Below are 19,881 nucleotides of genomic sequence, written 5' to 3'. Positions count from 1 at the left end.
AACAAACCAAGCTGAGCCCCTGTTGGTATCCTGTCTCCTGGACATGTCTGCCCTCTCCCGAGCTGACACCCTGTTGTTATAGTGGCACAGAATCACATGGCAGCAGGCTCTGTGACTCATGAGAGCTCTCCTGGTACCTGCCCGCTATGTGGGCTGCCTGGCAAACTTCACATTTTGCCCTGAGCATCCCAGAGCTCACAAGTCCGGACACCTGTTCAGGTGTTGGGATGGAGATCAAAGGGGAAGGCCTATGTCTTGTCTATCAGCCGGCTCCTAGGTTCACGCCGTGCTTTTTCGGCTGCTAGTGGAGGGAGGACTGTGCCACCGAGGGTCTGACCCAGTTCGTGTCACATGTCTATGAGTGTGTACGGCTGGTGGTAGTGAAAGCCTCCACCCTCTGGGTTGGGTGCAGGGCCACATGGGTGTGATGTCCCCCATGGGGTGACTCGAACAAGAGAAGGGCCGCATAGGGGTCTGCAGAGGACAAAATCAGTTTCAGTTTCTGCCTGGAGACTTTAGGGTCTCAGGCTGAGTGCAGCAATTTGGCCTTGAAGAATCCTGCGTTTGTCAGCTGCCCACGCTTGCCTTACCCCACATTCTTGACCTCGAGTCCCCTCCCTAGCTTGGCCCGATGGGTGGCGGCTGGGGTTGGGGGTGGGGAGAGAAGCTGGATTGTAGGGTGGGGACACACCAGCTTTCTGCTCTCAGCTCAGGGGCAGGTTTCTGGGTTTCGATAATCTTGTACACACAGCTGGGATCTGTGTGGATGTCCACTTCCAGCCCTGCCCTGTAGACTCACTACATCGATTGTACAGCCGGGGCCCCTCCCTGGAGCAGGGGCTGGGGGGAGGGGGAGGAAGGGGCCGAGGTCTGAGGGAGGGAGAAGAATTTCCTCTGCTTCATCTCTGGAAGGGGTGTGTGAGCTCAGAGACCCCCACCCCTCCCACCCCCCAACCTCCCGCCGAGCGGGCAGGCTGACTAGCCCTGTGCCAGGCCACTAAGCATTGGCACTCGAGCCTCCCAACACCCAAGAGCCTGGGATATGAACCAGATAGGAACCAGACAGAGGAAGCTGCAGGGCCCGCAGGAGAGGAGTTGGTGGGTGCAGAAGTGAGGTCGGCTGTTGCCCCCCCTCCCCCCAGTGGTGGAGTGGTGGAGGGCATTGGCTGAGTATCACCCTCATTACTGAGGCTTGCCCTTGGGGTGACAGGAGGGACAGGAGAGGCTTTCGGCGTGCAGGTGGGCAGAACCGAGGGGGCAGCAAACACAAATCTCGGCCCCAGCTGGAGCAGGTGTTTATTTGATTAGCAAATCTCGTCCCTCATCTCTCTGTCAGCCAGCTGGCCACCGGCCCTTCCTCCTGCCTTTGCGGCAACCGGTCTCCAGGTGTCCAATAGGAGACTCTTGGCGACATGGGTCAGGAGAAGGAGAATCAAATAGGTCTCGGGGTGATGATAGTAGTGACGGGGATGGCTGTGGTCGCAGACCTGTCAATGACTACAGTCTCTGCTGTCCCTTGAAACCCTCACTAGCAGCCGAGGATTACCTACCTTTCAGGAAAAGCCATCTGTATGGCCTGAGTGCTTAGCTGGCATGCATCAAGACCTGCGTCCATCCCCAGCACCCTATAAAATAGGGGGCGGCGGTCCACACCTACAGACCCCGGCACTCGTGAGACAGAGCAGACAGATTATGAGTTCTAGGTCAGCCTCAGCTGCGTGGCTAGTCTGTGTCACAAGAGACCCCATCTCAAACAAGCAAAAACACCCAAATCCATCTGCATGTGTGTTTAATCCCAGCACTCAGGAGGCAGAAGCAGGTGGATCTCTGTGAGTTCCAGGCCAGCCAAGGCTACACGGTGAGACCATTTCTCGAAAGAAAGAAGCAAGCATACGGGCTCCCGCAGTGCTAACAGAGCCCTGACAGCCAGCATCCTACATTCTCAGCCTGTAGTCCAATGGCCTCCTGGTGGTGCCTTGGACTTCACGGTCCCAACATGGCCAGCGTTTGGCCTCTGAAGCCTTGTATTTACTCAAGCCAAGGGCTTGTTCCCTGCTTCTGCTTTCCCACTTGATGGCCAGTCCCCAGCGTCTGTTTCGAGAGCTCCATGTCACTCACTCAGTTTCCGTGAGAATTCTGAGGTACTGTGGAGGTGGGGTGCTGCCCTGCTGAGGCTCCTCGCCCTGGTTACTGTGCTAATGGGGTGAGCGGAGCATTGCGTCTGAGTGACGGGTCGCAGGCTAGGATGGAGGGCTAGGGCCTGAGGTGTGGGCAGTGCACACAGAAGCCCTAACAACAGGCCCTGTGGCTAGCCTGCACTACACAGCACAGGATGGAGGCGGGTTGGGGATCCTAGCAGGAGGAGCTTGCTCTAGAAAACCTTGAAGTCTCCCCTGAAATGCTCAAGGAGTCTATGCCCCAAGACCTTGGTCTAAGAGAGGAAGGCTGCGTCCCAGGCCCTCTCCTGCCCTGTGATTCCTTCTTTCCTGCCTCTCCAACCTCCCCGAACCCCTGTAACTCGTCCCTCTGGCCTTAGAGTGCCTACTGTTGGAGGTGGGCTTCCTCGGGGTCTCTGGCTGTAGAGGGCTAGCCTGGGACCCAGGTTGAGGTCAGGAGACTGGGCTGGGAACCACCACCGTGCGTGTGTGTGTACTCTTGTGTGCAGGACTGGTTATAGTTCTCTTTCCCGGGTCCCCTGTGGATGGAGGGGGACTCTTGGGGGGGGGTTTCCCTTTGTCCTATGCTAGTGGTGGCTGAGCGGGTTGGCGTAGGCTTTAAGTCAGGTTCCTCAGAACTCACTGCCCTGCTTTCTAATCTAGAGCCTTTCCTTCTTATCTAATCTCCTGTGCCAGCTCCAACCTACCCTGTTCGCTGCCTTTCCCATGGCTCTACCTGGGTCTCAAAGTCCACCGTGTGCCAAATGGGCCACGCAGGTCCCAGGACGCAGCCTTCCCCCTCTTAGACCAAGGTCTTGGGGCATAGACTCCTTGAGCACTTCAGGGGAGACTTAATGGCTTTCTAGAGGTTCCTTGCTTGGGCTCCTCCTGCCAGGATCCCCAACCCTCCATCCTGCTGTGTGTAGTTCAGGCCTGTGTGTCCCAGTGGATGGCAGGCTACCCATAGGGCCTGTCGTTAGGGCTTCTGTGTGGCCGGGGCCTGGTGGGCAGGTGTATAAGATCCGGTACCCTGAGCATTCAGCAGGGTGGGTGAGGGCTCCCCGAGGGTAGATCACACCCAGTACGTCACGGATCTCACAGAAGCTTTGTTAGGCCTGACTGTGTGAGGGCCAGCATGTGTCTGACTAGCTGTGGGGCCCGGGTAGCTCCCACCTTTGGGTGAGGCTCCGGAGAGCAGATGAGGGGAACTGACAGTAAAATGAGGCTGCGGGTGGGACCTCGGGCAGAGGGAGCCTTGGCGTTAGTTGGCTTGGGTTCTGATGCTGGGCGTGCACCCGTGGCTGTCCACCTAAGGCAGGAGGGGGATGCTACACCCAGAGATGCAGCACCACCGGGTGGGGAGGAGTAGGGCTGCCTCTGTGGGTTTCCACCCACCCTGGGCATCTGGCCCAGACCCAGTATCCTTGCTGTAGCAGCTGAGGTAGGCTGGGGCGGGCGAGGCTGTGCACACCTTCCTTGGCGATAGTGGGCGGTTGGACGCAGGAGGAGTTTCACTTTGCCGCTGGGTGGGGTCTGTGGAACCAAGGCCCAGCTGGCAATCTGGGGACACTTTTCTAGGCTGTCTGGTGTCTTCAAGGCCTGCTCTGGACCGCAGTTTCCCGGGCAGCCCATCTGATAAGGGCTTACCCATTACCTGCTGATGGCGTCCACCCCCACCCACTCCTACCTACTCAGGTCACACAGCGTGACCTGGGCTGTTTCAGTCGTAATGCTCAGGAACAGTGGAAGGGAGGCTTGAGAGATGTGTTGGGGTACCCCAAATCCTGTAGACACTCTTTAAGTAAGAGGGGCATGGCTAGAGCGGAGAGACTGCTCAGCAGTGGTAAAGAAGGGAGTATTGCTTTTAGGGACAGAGGAGGAGAACTTAGTTTGCAGCATGAGCACAGAGAGGCCATAACCCCTCCAGAGCTTAATGTATCCTATGGGCCCCATGAGCACCTGCACACGGGACATATGCCTACCACACATGGGTTTATTACCCTCCTCCCTCCCTCCTCTCCTCTCCTCCTCTCTCCCTCTCCTCTCTCCTCTCCTCTCTCTCCTCTCTCTGTCTCTTCTCTCCCTCTCTCCTCTCTCTGTCTCCCTCTCCTCTCTCTCCTCCTCCTCTCTCCCTCTCCTCCTCCTCCCCCCCCCCCCTCTCTCTCGGTTTTTTGAGACAGGGTTTCTCTGTGTAGCCCTGACTGTCCTGGAACTCACTACATAGACCAGGCTGACTTCAAACCCAGAGATATGTCTGTGTCTGCCTCCTGAGTGCTGGGATTAAAGACATGCACCACCACTGCCTGACATTTTTATTCTTTTTCCTTACTTACTGTCATGTGGACAGATATTTGCAGATGTATACAGATGTTTGCCCTTGTATGTCTGCGTAGCACTTGCACGCCTGATGCCTGTGGAGGCCAGAAGAGGGCATTGGATACTTTGGGATTGGAGGTACAGATGGTTGTGAGCCACTATGTGGGAGCCGGGAATCAAACCCAGGTCCTCTGGAAGAGCAGCCACTGAGCCATCTCTCCTCTCGGGGGTTATTGGGTAGAACCCAGTGGGGTGGGTTCTTACTCAGGAGCAGCCCCGAAGGTCCCCTTTCCCCTTTTCTGTCTCCGTGGCCTTGGGGGGCAGCTCCTCCAGGGCCCTGTAGTGCTAGGCTGCAGTTCCGGGCTGCTTTTCTCTGCACGTGAGCGGCTCTGGTTCCTCTCTGAGCAGTTTCATGTGACGTCCCTGCTTTGAAGACCCTAGGCTCTGTGTGAGCATGGGTGTCAGAAGCTTACCCAGTGAGGAGGACAGGAACCGATAGAGACCAGGCTGACTGGTGTGGGCCGGACAAACCCATGTGTGTACATGGCCTGTAGGAGTGACCTGGTCTTAGGGGATGCTGGGCAGGGTCCTGGGTTTTACTGAGGAAAGGAACTCCAATCTCTCCTTCCCTCCCTTCCTACAAGGCCTTGTGTACTGGCCAAGAGTAGGCAGTGGGGAATGCTTCTGTATCCTCCTCTGTTCTGTGACTTTCACATTTCCTGAAGGTTCTAGTACCCTTGGCAGGGCCTTTTGAAGCCCTGGTCAGTGTCCCTCCCTCCCCTCCCCCTCCCCTCCCTCCCCCTCCCTCCCTCCCTCCCTCCCTCCCCTCCCTCCCCTCCCTCCCCTCCCGGCCCAATGGCTGTATCCCTTTTGGCTTTGCTGAGAGCCTGCCAGCTGGTCCGATTCATGGATGTCTTGCAGGAAATTCTGTGCATTTATCCAAGACCTCAGCGCCCCCGGGTTCTTGCACACTTGGTCTCTGACCTTTCCCGTCCTAAATCCAGACAAAACCCACCGCCACCGACCACCCGATGGGTGCGCAGTATCTTTCTGCTGTTGCCATTCTCAGCGTGCGAGGTGTCTTTTCAACGGGGCTTTAACTCCCTGAGTCAGGGACCCTGTCTTTCTGTCTCCTGCTTGTCTCTCCACAGCTGGTAGAGCGAATTATTTCACCTGCTCAGTATGCGTTCTGTGCGGCCTGCTCTGCAGGTCCGGGCAAAGCACACACCCCCATCCTTACCGGATCTACACACACGTCTGCCGCTGTAGCGAGCCGGCAGGTCGGAACCAGAACAAAGCAGCCTGCCACAAAGCAGGGCACAGATTATGTTGTTTATTTATGGGGTAGCCCTGTATCGTGTAGCCCAGGCTGGCCTTCAACTTCCTATGTAGTGAGGGATAACCTCGAACTCCTGGCCCTCTGCCTCTATTTCCCAAGAAGTGGAATTTAGAGGTGTATGCCACGAAACCTGGCTAGGGTTCTGTTTTTTGTGTTTTTAAATCTATTTATTCATTTATTATATATAAATACACTGTAGCTGTCTTCAGACACACCAGAAGAGGGCATCGGATCCCATTACAGATGGTTGTGAGCCACCATGTGGTTGCTGGGATTTGAACTCAGGACCTCTGGAAGAGCAGTCAGTGCTCTAACCGCTGAGCCATCTCTCCAGCCTCTGGCTAGAGTTTTAAAAGGAATGGGTCTTCCGTGGGCATGGGTCCTTTGAGCTGAGATTTGCAGTGGTGAGGGTGCCTGGAAACAGAGGAAGAGGGTCCTAGGACAGGAAGAGGCAGGGAGAAAGTCCCTAGGAGCTTCGAGGATGCTGCAGGAGGCTGTGCGGTGGAACCAGAGTGGGCCTGGAGAAAGTCAGAAACTCGCATGTTCCTGCGGAGGTGGGCACAGTTTGAGGAAGCTGATTCTCCTACCATGTTTGTCCTGCGCATCCAACCCGGGCGGTCAAGCGTGGTGGCTGACACCTTTGTGCACTGAGCCATCTTGCTTCCTCTTCCCGTTTACGTGACGGTTCTGGGGACTTCTGAGCAGACAGGACCTCTCTGTGTAGCCCTGACTGTCCTGGAACTCATTCTGTACGCTGGGCTGGTTTCGAACTCAGAGATCTACCTGCCTTTGCCTCTTGGGAGCTGGGACTTTAAGCACGAGTCACCACGCCTAAACTCCGCTTTGCTTTCCTTTGGGGCCAGTTTGTGATGCTGACGATGGGGCCCAGGACCTCTGTATGCTAATTAGGTGCACCCCAAACCTCGATTTCCCTTGGATCTGTAGGGAACAGGCTAACTGGGGAGGAGGCAGGGAGAGGCCACGACGGCGGTTACTGGTGTTCAGTTGAGAGTGGAAGCGCCTGGCCTGGGATGGTGCCAGAAGTGATGAGTGAAGGCTAAATTCTGCTTTCATCATTGTCTGAGGCAGGGTCTCACGTAGCCCAGGCTGACCCAAAATTCACTGCATAGCAGAGGATGACCCAATCCTTATCCCCCTACATCCATGTGTGTGCTGGGATTGCAGACATACACGGCCGTGCCCAGTTGACTTAGTGCCGGGTTGAACCCAGGCATTCGGGGCAAGTACTCTGCCTACTGAGCTACCCTCCCCCAGTCCTCTCCACCCACGGAGACAGGGTCTCTTCTTATGGGCTAGCCTTGACCCTGCCCATAAGAAGGGGGAGGAGGGGACCTGAGGATTAATGTGAAGTTTTAGCCAAAGTGTTTGTAATAGTGGGGTTGTCATGGACCGGGTGGGGACCACATGAGGACCACTCGTGGAAGAGCGGGAAGCCAGCTGTGCTGACACTCCATTAACTTCTGAAGAGCGCATCCTTGGGGTGTAGGAGTTACCTGGGAACATTAGTAGCCCTCTGGGGCTGTGAGTGGCCAGGATGACTCGTGACAGGTGTGCAGATGGGGAGGGAGAGAGCTCAGGAGGCCGGGGGGTTGAGGAGGCTGTGGTCCCTTCTCCGCCTGTCACTGTCCAGGTCTCTGAAGCCCCCTGCTAGCACTCACTGGTCAGCCGGCCTTCGAAGCCCAGCCCTGTGATGTTAACCTTTCCGGGCTCTGGCTCCCTGCTTGCAAAATGGAAAACAATAGCAAAGTGGTTTTAGCAAATTAAATAGTGTCTGCAAACATCAGGCAGCCTTCCAGTTCCTCAGGCCACCAGCGGGGTGGCCTACGTCCCAACTGAGCTCCAATGCCATCTGTGTGGAGTTAGTGCCAGACAACAATGACATAGGCCGAGGGCCCTGCCTCCCACCCTGGGTGCCAGTCACCAGCCTCTGGATTTATTGACTGACAGAAGCTGTGGATTCAGGGACATGAGACACCTGCTACAAACGGCTCAAACAACTCAGCAGGACTAACTACTGTGGCCGGTGAGACGGCTTAACTGGTACACACACACATGCACACACATGCACACACACACACACACACTCACACGCACATGCGCACACACATGTACACACAGGCACACACATGTACACACATACTCACACATGCGCACACACATGCACACACATGTACACACACATACACATGCATGCACACATACACACACACACACTCACATACACATACATGCACGCACACACATACATGCGCGCGCACGCGCGCACACACACACACACACACACACACACACACGTGCATTTGTGGCTTGTGGCCAAGCGGTGTTTTGCAGTCATCAGCGGGTACAGTGACCACACCTAGAGAGATGAGAAGGCCTAGGGATGCTGGGGTCAACTGGAGGCTTCACCAGGATCCTGAGGTCACTGAGAGAGTCGGTGGAGGTCACATGTTAAGACCTTGTTAGCCAACACAAGGAGTGCAGAAGTAGCGTGGGCTTTGATACTTGCTTCGTGAGGCCAGAGAGCCATGTAGGGTTTATATGCAGCCTTCTCCTTGGTGAAATGTCGCCATCGGCCAGTTCTTGGGTTGGGAGGCAGGAATTCAGGAACAGGTGCTGCACAGGGCTGAGCTTAGAGCTGCTTTTGATAGTGGTTCCTGGTCATCGATCCTGGAGACTGGGGTGGAGAGCTTGAAACACGGATGGACGGATGGAGGGATGGATGAGCGGATGGACAGATGGATGTGGGCAGATGGATAGGTGGATGGACCAATGGATGTGGGTGGATGGATGGGTGGGTGCACGGATGAGTAGATGTGTGGATGCAGGGATGGATGCATGGATGGGTAGGTGCAGATATAAAGGATAGATTGATTGATCGATTGATCGATGCCTGGGTGGATGTATGGGCAGGTGGACACTTGAATGGACGGGGAAGGTAAGGATGGGGGACATGGACAGACGCCCTCCAGGGATTCAGTCCCCAGCCATGACTAGAAGGAATTTCAGACCCTAGCTTGGGTCCTGGCCGAGTCTGGGAAGTATGAGGCTTATTATCCCATCCATCAGTTTGTCCATCCGTCTGTCAGTCCGTCTGCCTATAGTCTCTCATCCAATTTGCTGTTCCCTGCCCCGAGGCGTGTGAGTCTCTTCCCGCCCTCTAACCCGGCTGCTCTGTCTCCTAGGCTGGTGGATGACCGTTGTGTGGTGGAGCCTGCAGCTGGGGACCTGGACAACCCCCCCAAGAAGTTCCGAGGTAAGACCTCCACTCAAGCTGTGAGGATCCCTCGTGGGCCGAAGGGTCCTGGACCTGGGTTCTGTTGGCCCCAGTCTGTCTGAGACCACCCCCTGCAGTCTGTGTTGACCTGGGCGCCTACTGCATTGGCTTGGTGTTGGCGGTACATTTCTGCTTTTCCTTCTAAGGCCACACCCCCTTCCCGGGCACACCCACTTCTGGCCAGGGGCCTAATCTTTCCCGAATTCCCTGCCGCTCACACCACTCACAGGGCCTTCTTTGTCTGTATGACTGTCTCTGTCTCTCTGTCTCTTTGTCTCTTTCTCTCTCAAAGGGGAAGCCAGTCGCTCCAAGCATAGCCGCTGCGTCCTGTGACCTGGTCAAGCCTTATCGTCCCTCAAGGGGCCTTCTCTCCTCCATAGTAATGGTCTTCGTAGCCCTGGCAGTGACAGGGTTGGACTCAGGGATAACCTGGTTGTTCTTGGGCCAAGTAGGGGATTACCTACAAGGACTGAGGCTGACATGCGCCAGACAGCTGGTGCCTGGGCGTGGCGGGAGCAGGCAGGAACACGCCAGCGTGACGCCACCGGGTCTGCAGAGTGGTTGCTCTTCTGGGACAGGCTAGGGGAAGACGTCATCAACCTAAATGCAGGGCAGGGGTGGGTTGCACCGTTTGGGGACTTGCAGCTGGGGGCGCCTAGCCCGCAGAGGGCCCTCGGCAGCTCTTCTCCACGAATGCTTCCATCACAGGTCCGCTGTGTCAGGACTCTAAGTCTATGTCATGGGTTGAGGTGTGCCTCAGCGGTGTGGGAGTGAGTGCTGGTCTTTGAGCCCGCCTCACCACCAAATAGCCACCTCTGCTACCACCAGAGTGGTCTAACCCTGTCTCTACATGGGTCCACTCTCCCTCCGGCCACATCGCCAGAGTGACTAGCCAGCCCTCTCCTCCTCATGCTGTCCCCTCTGCCCTGCTTGCCCTCCTCACCTCATGTTCCTGGCTCCGGTGTGGCTTTCCCTGGCTCCCTGGCTTCCCTTCCTTCTCTGTTTAGGTTTCTGCATCAGTTGAGCCCAGCGTGCTCTGTGTTCTGTGTGATTTGCTATTCTCCTCTCTCAAAGCCTCGTCTCTCTCGGGCTCTTGGGTGGGTGGGTTCCGATTTACTGCATAGCCAAGACGGCTCTGAACTTCTGATGCTTCCAAGCGCCGACCTGTTCTTACCGCCGAGTGTGCACGGGTGCCTGCAGGACGTGGTGCACGCGCGGAGGTCTGGGGAGAACTTTGAGGGAATCTTTCCTTCCGGGTCTGGGGATTGAACTGCAATCGGTCACCTGCTGAGCTACCCAGGCCCTGGCATTCTGGTTTGTCATTTGTGTCCCTTACCAGAATGTTGGCTCTGCTGGGGCAGGATTTTAGTCTGGCTTTTTGCGTTTCTGGTTTCATCGGCAATTTCTGCCTCCTAGCTCTTTGGGCAAGGAGGCAGAGGAAAAAGAGAGGGAGGAGGGTGGGAGGGGGCAGAGAAAAGCTAAGGTCCCCTGCCCTCCACCTTCTTTCTGCCAGCCCAGGGAGGAACTGTTGTGACAGGGAGGAAGGCTTAGGTACAGGGACCCCCGGAGATCCTCTCAGTCTCACTGCCTCGGCCTGTACAGTGTGACAGGGATCCAGGCTCCACTTGGTCCTGCTGAAGCCCGAGGGATGCTGGTCTCCAACGTGATGTCTCTGCAGGTGCGAGTTAGGGCAGCAGAACTCGGACCAGACTCAGGGCTCCAACCTCAGAGGCCTGCTGAGGCCTGCCACCTGTGGCTTTCCCGTGTGTGTGTGTGTGTGTGTGTGTGTGTGTGTGTGTGTGTGTGGTCACGAATGGCAGACATTTGGAAGTTGTCATCAGACTGTTCTGGGAACCCCAGGCGTTCTGCCCTCCCACCTCAGGGTGAGACCAGCCACTGCCGAGGACTCTTCTTACCCACAGATCATTGGTCCCCTGTGCCCTTTCAGCCCCTACCCCAGGTACCTGCTGACTCCTAGGTTCTTCAGGCTGGGCCGGTAGAGCCCCATCTGCTTTGGCTTCTTGTGTGTTCTTTCAGCTCCAGCCACCGCTTGCATCACCCCAAGCCTCAGCTTGTCCGGGGAATTCTTTCCGGACTTGGCGAGGGATGCCCAATCTGCTGGAGGTGCAACCCACCAGCTGGGTTCCCCACCCCCAGCCCTCCCCCCAGCCCTCCCCCCAGCCCTCCCCCCCAGCTGCTCTTTAATTGTGGACATAGCTCGGTAGTAGAGCTCCTGCCTAGTATGCAGGGAGCCATGATTCAACTCTCAGCGTCACAAAAACAAACAAAAAATGTACTTCACAGTCAGGTGGAGGTGACTCATGTCTGTCGTTCCAATGGTCAGGTGAAGGCCAGTGGACCATGGGCTCCACACTACCTCAGCACTGAAGGCAGAGGTAGGAGGATCTCTGATTTCCTGGTCTACATAGCAAGTTCCAGACCAGCCAGAGCCGCACAGCGAGACCCTGTCTCAAAAACCAAACCAAAAACCAAAATGGAGAGAGGGATCAAGGAAGACACCAAAGATTAACTTCTGCTGCCCATGTGCAGGTTAAAGCACAGACAGACAGACAGGCAAGCAGATATCACACAGACACACATGCAGACACATAGATACACACACAGAGACACACAGATACATACAGACACATACACATACAGACACACAGACAGATAAATACACAAAGACACACACACAGATACACACAAAGACACACAGAGACATAGACAGACATACAGACACTCATGCAGATACACAGATAGGTAGATACCTAAACACACACAGATACACACAAAGACACACAGATACACACACAGACACACAAAGATACACAGATACACACACAGGCATGCAGACACATAGACATAGAGATACACAAGGACACACAGACACACACACATAGACATACAGACACACATAGAGACACGCATGCAGACACAGAGACACAGATACACACACAGATATACAGAAATGCACACAGACACACAAACAGACATACGCTCACGGATACACACACACAGACACATGTAGACACAGACACACAGACATACATGCAGACAAACACAGACACACACAGAAACAAACATAGACATATACAGACACAGATGTGCACACATGCAGACACACACACACACACATGCAGACATACACAGAAACATAGACATATACAGACGCAGACGTGCACACACACACACACACACACACACACACACACAGAGGAGAAGTTGGTTCTGTCATTCAGGTCTCACTGGGTCTGGAGGTAATCAGTTTGGCTAGTCTGGCTGGACAGCACATCCCAGAGCTCACGTGGTCACCTCCTCTCAGCTGGGGTTATAGGTACCTGAGGCTGCTGTACGCCACTGTGGGTGTGAAGGATTGAACCCACATCCTCACGCTTCTGTCGAGGCCTGGATGCACCGAGTCAGCTCCCAGAATCCCACAGCTGGAAAGTTGCTTGCCTGGCCTTTGTGAGACCCTGGTTTCAATTCCTAAAAGTCCAGTCTCTCTCTTTTTTTTTTTTTTTTTTTTTTTTTTTTCTGGAGCTGGGACCCGAACCCAGGGCCTTGTGCTTGTTAGGCAAGTGCTCTACCACTGAGCTAAATCCCCAACCTCTCATGTTTATTTTATTTTATTTATTTATTTATTTATTTTGGTTCTTTTTTCCGGAGCTGGGGACCAAACCCAGGGCCTTGCGCTTCCTGGGCAAGCGCTCTACCACTGAGCTAAATCCCCAACCCCTAAATGTTTATTTTATTATTACTGTTGTTGGCTTATTTATTTAATTTTTATTGGCTGGCTTGGAACTTTCTATGTAAACCAGGCTGGCTTTAACTCACAGAGATCCACAGGCTTCTGCCTGCCAAGTGCTGGGATTTAAGGCGTGTGCTTCTGATGGATTTGTTTTTGTCTGAGTTTTTTGCCTCCATGCGTGTCTGTGCACTATGTGTGTGCAGTCCCCGTGGCGGCCAGAAGAGGGCGCCAGAGCATCTGGAACTGGAGTTAGTGCGAGCTGCCCTGTGGGTGCTGAGTGAGAATTGATCCTAGACTCTCTGGGAGAGCAGCCAGAGCTCATAACTGCTGAGCCATCGCTCCAGGCCCCATTTTCTCTTTTTCATTAAAAAATTCTTTTTTTTTTTTTTTTTTTGGCCCCATTTCATGGAAAACGATATATTAGTGTTTTTAAATTTCCATGATTTTAATTATTTAGAGAAAAGTACTTTTAATTGTAGTGAAATATACTTAACAAAAAAAAATCCTCCTCACTGGGATTGGAGAGATGGTTCAGCAGTTAAGAGCGCTGCTCTACAAAGGACTGGATTTCGCTTTCCAGCACCCACACTGGGGAGCTTGCATGGTCTGTAATTTCAGCTCCAGGGACCTGCACTCGCTCCTAGCCTCTGTGGGCGCCTGCAGTTATGTGCAGGACCATATAGGTGATTAAAGATAAAACACAAGTCTCTTAAAAAAAAAAAGAAGTTATAGCGTGAAACACACACACACACACACACACACACACACACACACACACACACACACACACACACACAGGGTCAGGGTGGCCTTGAACTCCTGATCTTTTTCTTCCTGCTCTGTCTTAACCGTTATGAAGGCGTTCAGTTCTGTGGTGTTCCACTTAGGGCAGCCATTGCCCTGCAGGCAGCTGCGACCCACCTCCTCCTCCTGCTTTCAGTGTCTGGGACTCTGGCCTTTGAGAGCTTCCTGTTGGTGGAAACAATGTGTCCTTTCTGTATCATTGTGCATCCAAGACGGACCTCCAACTTGGTAGCAATCTTCCTGCCTCGGCCTACCAGCTGTTGGTCGGGCCATGCCCTACTGTTCACAGCTTCAGGGAGTGTGTCCCTCTTCCCTTCCCTTCCTCCCTCCCTCCCCCTCCCTCTGCCCTCCCTCCCCCTCCCTCTCCCCCTCCCTTCCTTCCCTCTCCCTCTCTCCCTCCCTCTCTCTCTCTTACCCTCTCCTCTCTCTCCCTTCCTCCCTCTACCCTATCCTTCTCCCCTTTCCCTCTTTTTCCCTCCCTCCCCCTCCTCCCTCCCTTCCTCCCCCCCCTCCTCCCCCTCCCCCCCCCAGCATGGTTTATTAGATGTGCTTCGAGGAGCGGGTTGGGCAGTAACAGTGCCACCTGCAGCCGTTTCCTTACTGGAGCATGGCTTCCCTGTGCCTTTCTGGCATTTTGGTGTGACATGTTTGGAGGTCACCCTCAGGGACCCCATGCTGAGATGCTGTCAGGGCAGCAGCCCTACAGTGGGACCTCCAGTGACAGACAGAATGGGAACGCGGTGCTTCATCTGCGTGGCCACTTGGTCCCAGTGCTCCCTTCTACACCCCGCCTTTGAGGCAGCCTGAGCTGCCACCTGCCACCCCTTCAGCTCTCGTCAGCTGGCTTTCCCACTGCCACGGGTACCTCATTTCAGTAGCATCTGGGGCCAGCTCCGGTGGATGAGAGTTTAGCTCGTGTGGCCTGCTCCCTGCTGCAGTCCACCCAGCTACACGCAGCAAATTCTCTGTTTGCATCCTGGAATCCCAAGACCCTCCAGCTACAAATGCAATGCATGCATACATACATACATACATACATACATACACACACACACACATGTTTGAGTGTTTTCCTGCATCTGTGCACTGAAAGTGAACCCCCCAAAAGACAGAAGAGGATCTGCTTCTTTTTATTATTATTATTATTAAGATTTATTTTATTATCTATAAGTACACTGTCACTGTCTTCAGACACACCAGAAGGAGGGCATCGGATCCCATTACAGATGGTTGTGAGCCACCATGTGGTTGCTGGGATTTGAACTCAAGACCTCTGGGAGAACAGCCAGTGCTCTTAACCACTGAGCCATCTCTCCATCCCATATTTTATTATTACTATTATTGAATCCCCTGGAACCGGAGTTACCAGTAGTTGTAAGCCACCATGTCACCATGTGGGTGCTGGGAATCGCAACCAGGTCCTCTGCAAGGGCATCAAGTGTTCTCAGCCCCTGAGCCTCCTCTCCAGCCCCAGTTACCCACCTTTAAAAGTACTCATTCCACGGCTACAGAGATGGCTCGGTGGCTAAGGGGACCTTGCTGCCTTTGCAGAGGACCCAAGTTGAGATTCCAGCACCCACTGCCTGTAATCCTGTCACCAGGGTACCCAGTGCTCCAGCTGTGGCCTTCAGAGGCAACCCCCCTACCATGTGGTGCCTCTGTGGCAGCCCTGTGTCCTCAGGGTGTTCCTCAGCCTTTCTTCCTGGTCTGTGATAAAGTGAGTTCTTGGCTTCCTTACCCACTTCCTGTCTCCCTCTGGCCCTGAAGTTTGTTGAGAAAATTCTGGATCCCTCCTGGAGTTGTGAGACAGCTGCCTTTGGGCAAAGCACACTGCCAAGCAGGAGAGACTGTTGTCCCACAGACCGTGTGTGACTAGGACTCCAAGGGGGTCTCTGCAGGGCAGGGGGATGGGTCTGACATGTTCTGGGAATTTACAGAGAAGATTCAGGCCCAGGGCAGAAAGGTGCCTCACATCCTCCTTCTCTCTTGGTTCGAAGATGGCTCCTGTCCACACAGGGTTTGGATCTTCGGTGCCGTGTAATATTCCTTTCATGGGGCCAGCCCGCCTTCCAAACTGAGTGTAAGGGGCCAGGCGATGGCACAGCTCTCTTGCACAGTACCAGGGTTCAGTTCCTGTGACAGGCAGCTCACATTTGCAGGTGACTCCAGCTCTAGGGGGTCCAGCAGCCTCTCCTGACCTCAGGTACCAGCACACACATGTGCACCCCTCCCACATGTAATTTAAAATGAATTCTTACAAGACTAACTTGGGTAGGCAGCAAGCTGCTGCTCCAGGAGGAGAGGTGTTTACCACCAACCCTGACAACAGGGGGCCCCAGGATGAGGTGGAACCTCAGAACCTGGGAAGTAGGAGCACAGACACCAGCCATGTCCTGAGGAATGAACCCTCATGTATGTGGGGGGGAACTTAGAAGAAGATCCGCCTGCATGCTGGGGGGTGGGAGAGGGGTGGGCTTGGCTCAGGGCCCTGGAGGCTTCTCTGCTTAAGGAATCACTGCTTGTTCCTCCCTCCTCCCCTTCCTCCTCTTCTTCCTCCTCCCTCTCCTTCCCTCCCCCTCCCTCTCCCTCCTCCCCTCTTCTCCTCCCTCTCTTCTTCCCTCCCCCCTTCTCCTCTTCTTCCTCCCTCCTCCCTCCTCCCCCCTCCTCCTCCTCTTCCTCCCCTCCTCCTCTTCTTCCTCCCCCTCCTCCTCTTCTTCCTTCTCCTCCCCTCCATGAAACTAGCCTTTTCCAACGTCTCCCCTCAATGGTTCAGGGACCTCTGTACCCCATAGGCTGATGGGAGAGCATATATGTTCTAGATTCCCAGGGCCTTGAGAGCCAGCTCTGACCTCGAGAGGGACCTGACCCTAGGGAGAGCATGATGTGTCTCTAGGAGGAGGATCCTGTCCTGGTACTTCTTCTGTCCCCTCCCCCCATGCCCTGTACTTTCCCCGGTGCAAATCTTCTGTTGCCCCCAGAGTTTGCAGTCTGATGATCAGCGGCTCCCCTGAGGCTGTGACTCTCCCCTGGCTGGGGTGCTCACGGTGAACGGGTTCCTTGCCTGTTCACACCTGCTCACGCGCACAGCCCCTGGAGACCATTCTTCCCCTCCATCAGACCCCTAGGCTTTTCCAACTGAGGCCTCCTGTGGCTAAATAGGAATTCAGGGAGCTGGGGAGCTGGGGAGATAGCTCAGTGGTTAGAGCACCGACTGCTCTTCCAGAGGTCCTGAGTTCAAATCCCAGCAACCACATGGTGGCTCACAACCATCTGTAATGGGATCCGATGCCCTCTTCTGGTGTGTCTGAAGACAGCCACAGTAAAATAAAATATAAAATAAATAAATAAAATAAATCGTTAGAAATTCAGGATACCGCTTCGTGGAGCTTGGGCTTACAAAAGTGACAAGTTTCCTCCCCTCCCATTGTGTCTACATTTAGAGATTTATGTCTGGTATGGCAGCACAGTGGTTTGCACAATCAATTCTCCAACAGGGAAGCTTGCCTATGTGCAGTAGTGGTAGAGTTTAAAGTTACAAACCTATGTTACAATGTCTGTGGCGAGATTCAGAAGTCTAAAGTCAGCTGTATGCTCAAAAAAACAAAAAAACAAAAAACCCCACAAATCGATGAACCTGGTAAAAAGAATAATTTACAGTCTCAGAAAGAAACAAGAAAAATGGAAAATACCAGGACAATACGTAAATATTCCAGTCATTAATCAAACGTCAATGGTTTAAACTCAGAGAGATGTTAATAATTAGCAAAATGGGAAAATTAATAATTAACCAAAATTAATAATTGTTTTTTATGAAGCCCCACCCACTCCCATGATGCAACACATGGTCTTATTTATTTATTTATTTATTTATTTATTTATTTATTAATTATATGTGAGTACACTGTAGCTGTCTTCAGACACACCAGAGGAGGGCATCAGATCCCATTGGAGATGGTCACAAGCCACCATGTGGTTCTGGGATTTGAACTCAGGACCTCTGGAAGAGCATTCAGTGCTCTTAACCACTGAGCCATCTCTCCAGCCCAACACATGTTCTTTACATAAAAGTTGCTTAGTCTATGATAATACGGTTAGGTTTATAGTAAATAACTGGAAATTCTTAGGTTACGAACCCCCTAGAGATTGATGAACATACTTCAGAGTCCGCTTGTATTCCTTCAGTCAATGAATGAGTCTCTCGAGGAATCACGGGGACGTGGCACTAGTAGGGTTGGTGACCATAGGAAAGTTGACTTAGTAAGACTTCTTGTATGAACGACAGGTATCTTCCGCTTCTTGGTCAAAATGAGGATTTCAGCCACAGTTTGTGTTTCTGGACCTTGAGTTTGTCCTGACAGAGTCAAGAGGCTGAGAGGCATAACTTGCTGAGCCTGGGTCCCCAGGGACGGGTAGTGCTTGTGTCTGTCCACAGGGCGGTGGGAGGAATTGAGCAGGCTCTGGTGTTGGGGAAACAGCTTGGGGGAATGATCTAGCCTTACTGTTAGATGTCTGAGTCAGCCGTGAGATGAGGACAAACCAGGGAAGCTGGGGGCGTGTGTGTGTGTGTGTGTGTGTGTGTGTGTGTGTGTGTGTGTGTGTCTGTCTGTCTGTCTGTCTGTCTCTGTCTGTCTGTCTGTCTCTGTCTGCCTGCCTGCCTGCCTGCCTGCCTGCCTGTTAAGGAATAAGGCAGGTGTGAACAACTGTCCATGCCTGTAAAAGCGGGTACAGACAGCACGGAGTGAAGCCAAGTACCTCTGGTGACCTTGCTAGAAGGGAAAGGGTGTCTGTCCTTCCCCAAGTGACACCTTCTCTTCCTACCCAATTTCCTTAGACCCCTGTGTGTGTGTGTGTGTGTGTGTGTGTGTGTGTGTTTGCACATGCATGGAGACCAGAAGGTGGCACCAGGTTGTAAGTTGATGTCTGTATGCAGGTGAGGGCTGGCACCAGTTAGGTCAAGGCCATGATTGGACAGTAAAAAAATAAGGCGAGGACAAAGTTTGGGTAAGGCGGGACAGGAGAAGGAAGGAGGAGAATCAAGATGGAGACGGAGAAGGGTGACCCAGGTCTGGGTGATCTTTTTTTTTTTTTCCTTTTTTCTTTTTTTTCGAGCTGGGGACCGAACCCAGGGCTTTGCTTGCTAGGCAAGCGCTCTACCACTGAGCTAAATCCCCAACCCAGGTCTGGGTGATCTTGAATTGCCAAGGAAGTTGGGATGGACTTCTGTAGGCAAATTTCTCTTATCTCAGTGGGCGGTTTACATCCTTATCAATTGGTTGTGAGTTTATTGCGTGGACTATTGTGGATTGAGAATTTAACATTTAAATCTGATTGTTGGGTTGCAGTTTGTTGAGTCTTGATTTTTAACGGGTCGTTGGGAGTTTATGCCATAACTATTAGGGGGCGGATGTTGGGAACGTAAACAGAGTAGCAGCAGAGAGTTACAAGAGGGTAGCCGCCGCTGGCACCAGGGGGTGGACGCTGGAAATGCGGAGAGTCCACAGTAAGAGCTGCGAGATGGTGGTCTCTGTATGAAACTGGGCGTGGCGTCGGAGAGTACTTGGGGGCAGCGTGAAGCCGCTGAGATAAATTAGCACTGGAGCCAGAACTAGTGGGAGCGCTACAGCCAGGGTACCATGTTCCACCATTTCTTATTTTTACCACAACACCAAGTGTCCTCCCTTATCACCTTCTAATAAGCGCTGAGCCATCTCTTCAGCCCCTACGCGTCAACGATACTCTGTTCTGTCCGGTTCCACCTAGTGGGCAGGAGGCTGGGAGAGGCTGGTGTACACTGGGCTTCTGCCGGGAAGCCCTGAGCTCTGACTAGGCCCTTATCTCTTCCTATCCCACCCAGATTGCCTCTTCAAAGTGTGCCCCATGAATCGCTACTCCGCACAGAAGCAGTACTGGAAAGCCAAGCAGACTAAGCAGGACAAAGAGAAGATCGCCGATGTGGTGTTGCTGCAGAAGCTGCAGGTACTCCGGAGCGCGCGCATGCGCGCAGGAGCCGGGGGTGCACACTGGGGCTTCTGCTCCTCAGCGCTACTGGAGGCCTCAAGCATGTGACGAGGGACTGGGGACTTGAAAACACTAATCGGTGAGGCTGGTGTAAAAGGCCACGAGTCAGGACAAACAGGAAGAGAAGTGCCCATCCAGGAACCCAACGTCTGTACAAATCCTTCCTGCGGGTTACAAGAGGGACAGCATAGCCCTGAGTCAG

The 19,881-nt window shown here is 53.6% G+C and overlaps 1 protein-coding gene across 1 annotated transcript in view; it reads left to right on the top strand.

The window, feature by feature from the left end:
- Itpr3 (inositol 1,4,5-trisphosphate receptor type 3) overlaps window positions 1–19,881 on the top strand; it is a 64,740-nt gene that overhangs the window by 6,692 nt on the left and 38,167 nt on the right. The window contains 2 exon segments of the mRNA XM_032888344.1: window positions 9,015–9,085; window positions 19,516–19,637. Of these exon segments, the coding sequence (XP_032744235.1) occupies window positions 9,015–9,085; window positions 19,516–19,637 (193 nt within the window).

The sequence above is a fragment of the Rattus rattus genome, chromosome 18, assembly GCF_011064425.1.
Source record: "Rattus rattus isolate New Zealand chromosome 18, Rrattus_CSIRO_v1, whole genome shotgun sequence".
Lineage (NCBI taxonomy): Eukaryota > Metazoa > Chordata > Mammalia > Rodentia > Muridae > Rattus > Rattus rattus.
This window is presented reverse-complemented; position numbering and strand designations above follow the sequence as displayed.